The following is a 6,252-nucleotide window of genomic DNA, read 5'->3' as shown; positions in this document are numbered from 1 at the left end:
GTGTTTTATCGTAGAGGTGTCCCATGTACTTTCAGAGCTGGGATCCTAGAGAGACCCAGCTTGGCTAGTAATCGGGGTTGATGGGGGTCCTGTTCAGTCCGTGGGGATTGAGCAGGCATCAGGTAAACAAACTGCCCTTGGAGTGCTGGGGATGAGGGGCAGCCAGCCCAGTTGGCAGGGCTCCCTGGGGTCCTCTGGTGTCTAATCTCTGCCCCTGGAGTATAGCCTAACAGGTAGGGGAAAGACCCTGAGCCCTTCACGCCCTTCCTAATTCCTACTGTTCTATTTAGGTTACAGATATTATCCCATTAAGCTGATAAGAAAACCAAAGCCCAGATTCTTCAGGTCAGCAGGCCTATCTGCTGAGTTGCTGAGGACAGGGGTCACTGCCCTATCTCTGACGCCTGACTTTAGAAACAAGACTTGTGAAATAAATAAACCTAAAAGTTCCAAACTGGGGCCTCCATCCCAGGCTAGAGGCTTACCCACATGAGAGGGCCACCCCTAAGGACACAGGAGACAGGTTGCAGAGGAAGGCTAGAGTGAAAAACTTTATTATTAACTGATTTCAACCTGAAAAGAAGTGCCCAGAAACATAGACAGCACTTCCACCAGCAGTAGGCAGGATGAGGGAGAAGGGCACAGGTGTAGGCCTAGGATGTTCCCCTTGCACCCTAGCAAAGGGGGGCCCCAAGGAAAGGGCCAGGTTCCCTCCATTCAGCTGAGAGCCCTGAGACCACCTAACCCAGAGAAGCCCCAAACAACAGCTGAGGGCAGGAGGCTGAGCAGTCAAAGGCCAGGCCTGAGGGAAGATGGATAGAGGGGGTCCAGGATGTGACTCCTCTAGACTGGCCATCACCAAGGGGGCGTCATGGGCTGAGGGTTCTGTAGATAGGACATCACCACGGCAGAGATGGACAGCCTGAGATGGGAGAGAGATGTCAGTTAGGGTCCAGGACGAGTAGGCTTAAGTGCCTCCTTCCCCTACTCAGAGTCCTTTTCTTTCTAGGCCTTGACTCACATGAAGCTACTCATCATCTGCTTGGTATCCTCCGAGCTCCGGGAATTGGCGAAGCTGATGAAGGAGCAGTATACAGCGACCCAAGCACACCACTTCAGCTGGGGAGGAGTAAGTGGATAGGAGGAGTAAGTGGATGTATGGGTTGGGTCGGTGAGAGGCAGCCAGTGAGCCCCTGCAAGCCTCAGACAGTGCCAGCCACATTTCCCAGCACAGGTTCGCACCCACTGATTCCATCTGGCACAGCTCAGGCCTTGTCAGCAGAAATCCCTCAGGTCCCGCCCCTTCATAGCCTATTCCAGTCCCCGATCCTACTCCCTGACCCGAGGACGTCCTCTCAGACCCAAGACACCTGGCCCTTGATGTGCTCCCGAAGATAAAGACCCCGCCCTTTTGCCACAAGCACCCTCCAAGTTGCTTCAAAGCCTGCCCCACTCTCTGACCGACCTTCCACGTAACCATTCCGGCTCCGCCCCCTGGCTTCCCCTCTGGCTCTGGCTTTCCTGACCTGCGCCATCCCAGCCCTTCCCCTTGGCTAAATTCAAGTCCTGATTTGCCCCTAGCGGGAGTACCTGCTACACTCTCGCCCTGGCCCCTGGGCAAACTCAGGCCATACCCTTTTAGTACGTCTTTCACTGTGGTTTACAGAGCCCGCCAACCTTGAGCATGAGGCCGCACATGCTGAAGATCATGCCGAGTAGGTTCATATAGTCCGGCGTCGGGTCGTCCAAGGCCGGGTTACACTCGCTCGGCGGGGGCTTGTACCTGCGGCAGGCTCAAGGGTCAGGGGCACCCAAGTCCCACCCCCAGGACGGACGAGTCCCTGGACCCCTACCCACAAACCACAACCCAAGCCTCATCGCCATGATGTAGGAGACCTTACCTCAGCACTTTGTTTGGCCTCCGTGGGTCCGACATACTGTTTGCGGCCATGGCTAGTGGAAGGCCAGGGAGCGCCTCTTCCGTTATGTGGTTGCGGCTTCCGGCGTGGAAGTGGGGGCGGCTTTTTGAGTAACACCGGCAGCCCTCTGCTTCCGTTCCTCGCGGCGGGGGCCAGGACTCCCCCAGCGGAGCACTAGAAGAGGCCAGAAGTGTCCTTGAAAACAGGAGGTGGGGGGAAAACTCTGAAAGCGGGCCTCTATATTCCCAACACTATGTCCAAAAGGAAGAAATTTTGAGAAACTTGGAAGTGAGAAACAGGAAGTAGATCGTGGGGCACAATAATAAGGTTACACCCAAGCGTGGGTTGCGAGGATTGGAAGCCTAGGTAGAGATTAGTATTAGGGAGCGAGGAAGGCATCCCGAAACTATGGCCTTCCCTGAGCCAAAGCCGCGGGCCCCGGAGCTGCCGCAGAAACGGTTGAAGACACTGGACTGCGGGCAGGGGGCGGTGCGAGCCGTGCGGTTTAATGGTGAGCGCCTTCTTCATTCCGGGTTCTCCCCGCGCCTCCTGAAGTCAGCGGTCCAGTAACCCCTGCCTGGTGTTCCGCAGTGGATGGCAATTACTGCCTGACATGCGGCAGCGACAAGACCCTGAAGCTGTGGAACCCGCTGCGGGGGACGTTGCTGCGGACGTACAGTGGCCATGGCTACGAGGTGTTGGACGCGGCCGGGTGAGCTGAGGGCGAGGCGGCATCGGAGCGCAGGGGCCGAGATCACGGGTCGACGCTGACATTCCCTCCCTTCACCTCCAGCTCTTTCGACAACAGTAGTCTCTGCTCCGGAGGCGGGGACAAGGCCGTGGTGCTGTGGGACGTGGCGTCAGGGCAGGTCGTACGCAAATTCCGGGGCCACGCGGGGGTAAGTGCGAGTGAGGAGATCCTCAGAACACAGATGATGAGGGGAACAGCAGTAACGCGTAGGTGGTGACAGGGACACACACACACACACACACACACTCACACTCACACACACACACACACACTCACACACACACACTACCCACGTTACAGCCTAAGGGATCTTTCCCCTTCCCCCATGGCCCTAATGGCCAGGCAAACACCAAGCCCTTCCCTACAGTTCCCCAAAAGCCCCCCCCCACCTCCCGTACCCCCTAGCCTTTGCCATTGCTTTTACCTGCACCGGGAACCCTGCCTTTATCCCAACCCTCCAAAGCCCAGCCCGCTCTGAATGGCAGTTCCTGTTCTGCAGAAGGTGAATACCGTACAGTTTAATGAAGAGGCCACAGTGATCCTATCTGGTGAGTCTGGGGCTTAGGCAGGGGGGCCTAGGGTGCTGTTGCCACTCTTCCAAACCTGACTACACCTTTCTGTTGGCCTCACAGGCTCTATTGATTCCAGCATCCGCTGTTGGGACTGCCGCTCGAGGAGGCTGGAGCCAGTGCAGACACTAAATGAGGCCAGGGATGGCATATCCAGTGTGAAGGTGTCGGACCATGAAGTCCTGGCAGGGTGAGTGGGCCACTGGGAAGCATAGCTGCCACTGCACTCAAAGACAATCAGTAAATCTCCTCTCTTCATTGCAGCTCACAGCAAGGGCTAGCCCCTGCTGACCTCTCAGCTTTTATTCACGTGTGGGCCTTGTAAACATGCCAAGCATCTCCCACCTCAGGGCCTCTGCAACTGCTCTTCCTCTACCTGGGCTGCCCTTCTACTACTTATTCAAAACGTATTTGAGGACCTACTGTATGCCAGACACTTTTCTATTCATTGAGAATATAGCAGGGAACAAATTTGGGAGATCCCTGCCCACATAGGGTTGATATTCTAGTAACAGGAAACAAGCAATTAAGAAAAAAAAATTCCCTATGCAGCGCCACCCAAGTATTGCCACCACTGGAGGGAATGCCATCCCATCACAGTGAGTGAGTGAGCTCCCTGGCCTGTGTGGCCAGTCCTGTTCCCACAGGACTGCACGTGCTGGCTCCTTCTCATCCTTCAAGTTGCAGTTCTGCTGTCACCTCCTCAGGGAGACCCTCCTAGATCACACTCGATCAATGCCAGCTCTGTGATGGCAGAAACTGTGCCTGGATTGGTCACAACTATGTCCCAGGGCCCCACATAGAGCCTGGCGTACAGAAGATGCTTGTACATGTTTGAATCATCTGAGCATATCTTCTTGATGGCCTTGTGAGGAACTGGCTGTGACTGTTTCCCCAGTGGCAAAGGAGGACACTGCAGTCAGCCAGCCAGGTGCCATGTGAGCCCTGGCCCCACCTTTGCCGTGATCAGTCTGACCCAGCCTTCCACACTGGGTGCTAGGAACGTGGCTGAGAATGAGACAGACCTGGTTTCTGCCCTCTGGGAGCTTTTCTAGTGTAGCAGACAATCAGTAAATAAACGAATGCCGGTACTGTAATTCAAGCAGAGATTTGAGAAAAGAGAAAGGATGGGGTTGTCTGAGAAATGAACTCAGGGTACTTTAGGTCATCAGGGAGGCAGGGAAGGCTGTGTAAGGGTTGAGACTTGAAGGTTGAGGAGAAGCCACCCAGGGGGAGATCTGGGGGAACAGCAAGTACAAAAGCTCCAAAGTGGGGAGGGACATTTTGGGGGCAGCTGGATGGCAGCAGCCACACAGGAATGGGGCAGGAGGTGAGAATGGGGGTTGTCAGCGGCTGGATTGTACAGTGAAGGGCCACAGGAAGAACTGGATGTTTTTCTGAGAGTAACAGAATCCATATTTGTTTGAGAGGGGGACTGGCACCCAGTGACTGTACTTTTAAAAGTGCTCCCTCTGGCGGCTGTGGGGAGGAGACTACAGGCATTGAGGGTGGATGCAAGGAGACCCGGAGGCCAGATTCTGGGGGTACTTAGAAGAAGGAGCTAGAGAGTGCAAGAAAAGGAGGATCCAGAAAGACTCCAAGGGTTTGGCCTAAAAAACTGGGAAGCGGCTATGGATTTCAGAACGGAATGGAATGTGGTTGATGGGTCTGAGTCTCAAAGCTTCAAAATTGCACTCATGAATTCAATTCATTTCAACGCGTTTTTTCATGGCAGTGAGGGGTGCACGGGAAGCGTGGGCCCAGCCTTGTCCTCAGGGCCCTGGGTAGGGGAGGAGATGGGTCAGGGAAACCCAGGATGCCTCAAGCTGGATCCACCATCTCCTGCAGGTCCGTGGATGGCCGGGTGAGGCGTTATGACCTGAGGATGGGACAGCTCTTCTCAGACTACGTGGGCAGTGAGTGTGGCCCAGGGCTGTGGGGCAGACAGGCAGATGGGGGCAGGAAAGGGGGCCCCAGACTCACCCACCAGCCCTCCCCTCCCACCAGGCCCCATCACCTGCATTTGCTTCAGCCGGGACGGGCAGTGCACCTTGGTGTCCAGCCTGGACTCCACGTTGCGGCTTCTGGACAAAGACACGGGGGAGCTGCTGGGCGAGTGAGTCCCCAGGGCCGTCGGGCCCCTTCCCCTCTAGCCCCATCCCTAGTGAGGCCTAGCTCCCCTGACCCTGCCCGTCTGCAGGTACACAGGCCATAAGAACCAGGAGTACAAGCTGGACTGCTGCCTGAGCGAGCGGGACACACACGTGGTCAGCTGCTCTGAGGATGGGAAGGTGTTCTTTTGGGACCTGGTGGAGGTGAGCCACCCCACCACCACCACCACACATGTGCACACACATTCTGTCCTTACCCCAGTCACTCCCAGGTCTGAAAAAGAGAATAGATATTAGAGCTGGAGTCTTGAAGGACAAGGCAGGAGGGACATTCCAGGCAAAGGGAAGAGTGTGTGCAAAGGTTTGGAGATGGAACACAGGTCAGTCAGCAAATAAACGTCAGGGTGGCAAGATCCAGGTCAGACAGGGCCATGAATGCCAGGCTGAAGAGCCGGGATAGACCACTGGGTGAGACAGGGCTGTAATTGCTCAGGAAACCTGGGCTATATCTGAGCAACGCCATGGCTTCCAGTCCTGTCCTTGAAGAGTCCCAGGCTGATGGGGCAGGCAGGTGGGGACAGACCATCCCCACTCCGTGAGCCAGGGCTGAGGAGCTTCCAGGAGGGCAACATCAGCCCTGGGGATTGGCCAGGGGGATTGAGTCTTCTAAGGGGGTGGAGGGACCTCTGGAGACCCTGGAGACCCAAGGGACCCACCCTTACTATAGTGGAGAGTACAAATGTTCCACCTTCTCAAGGGCCCCACTGACGCGAAGTCACCCTGGAGGAGAGGACATGTGGAGGGACATTTTTGGTGTGGAAAGAGGAATTGAGCTTTACTTGAAGGATGTACAAGTTGTGCTGAAGTTGCAGGGTGCTGAGGGAAGTGAGGAGCATTGAGGC

General features: G+C 55.8%; 3 protein-coding genes across 3 annotated transcripts in view; 1 reads left to right on the top strand and 2 right to left on the bottom strand.

Annotated features, from left to right (window-relative positions):
- Nucleotides 1–188: 188 nt before the first annotated feature.
- Nucleotides 189–1,971, bottom strand: WDR83OS (WD repeat domain 83 opposite strand). Its single transcript, XM_004389759.2, has 4 exons — nt 1,902–1,971; nt 1,678–1,783; nt 1,022–1,119; nt 189–922 (listed from the first exon to the last, which is right to left on the bottom strand). Exons 1-4 carry the CDS (start codon nt 1,949–1,951, stop codon nt 856–858), a joined length of 321 nt encoding a protein of 106 aa, XP_004389816.1. The 5' UTR covers nt 1,952–1,971; the 3' UTR covers nt 189–855.
- A 96-nt stretch (nt 1,972–2,067) lies between these two features.
- On the top strand, nt 2,068–5,746 carry WDR83 (WD repeat domain 83). Its single transcript, XM_023724731.1, is given in 8 exon segments — nt 2,068–2,457; nt 2,460–2,631; nt 2,713–2,818; nt 3,170–3,218; nt 3,303–3,429; nt 5,088–5,155; nt 5,247–5,355; nt 5,440–5,746. Coding segments are annotated over 8 exon segments (969 nt in total). The 5' UTR covers nt 2,068–2,327; the 3' UTR covers nt 5,648–5,746.
- The window catches only part of DHPS (deoxyhypusine synthase), a 5,017-nt gene continuing 4,500 nt past the window's right edge, over nt 5,736–6,252 (bottom strand). Inside the window, exon 8 of the mRNA XM_023724769.1 lies at nt 5,736–5,814. Within this exon, the coding sequence (XP_023580537.1) occupies nt 5,736–5,814 (79 nt within the window). The remainder of the gene's footprint in view (nt 5,815–6,252) is intronic.

Source organism: Trichechus manatus, unplaced genomic scaffold, assembly GCF_000243295.1.
Source record: "Trichechus manatus latirostris isolate Lorelei unplaced genomic scaffold, TriManLat1.0 scaffold00258, whole genome shotgun sequence".
Lineage (NCBI taxonomy): Eukaryota > Metazoa > Chordata > Mammalia > Sirenia > Trichechidae > Trichechus > Trichechus manatus.
The sequence above is the reverse complement of the archived record's forward strand: the minus strand, read 5'-3'. Positions and strand labels throughout refer to the sequence as shown.

What these genes read in the sequence shown, in the direction of transcription:
- WDR83OS (XM_004389759.2), bottom strand. Translation starts at nt 1,951, where the DNA reads ATGGCCGCAAACAGTATGTCGGACCCACGGAGGCCAAACAAAGTGCTG. An exon ending in TGTGCGGCCTCATGCTCAAG is followed by an intron (nt 1,120 to 1,677) that starts GTTGGCGGGCTC and finishes ACTCCTCCCCAG; the next exon opens with CTGAAGTGGTGTGCTTGGGT. An exon ending in CAGATGATGAGTAGCTTCAT is followed by an intron (nt 923 to 1,021) that starts GTGAGTCAAGGC and finishes CTCCCATCTCAG; the next exon opens with GCTGTCCATCTCTGCCGTGG.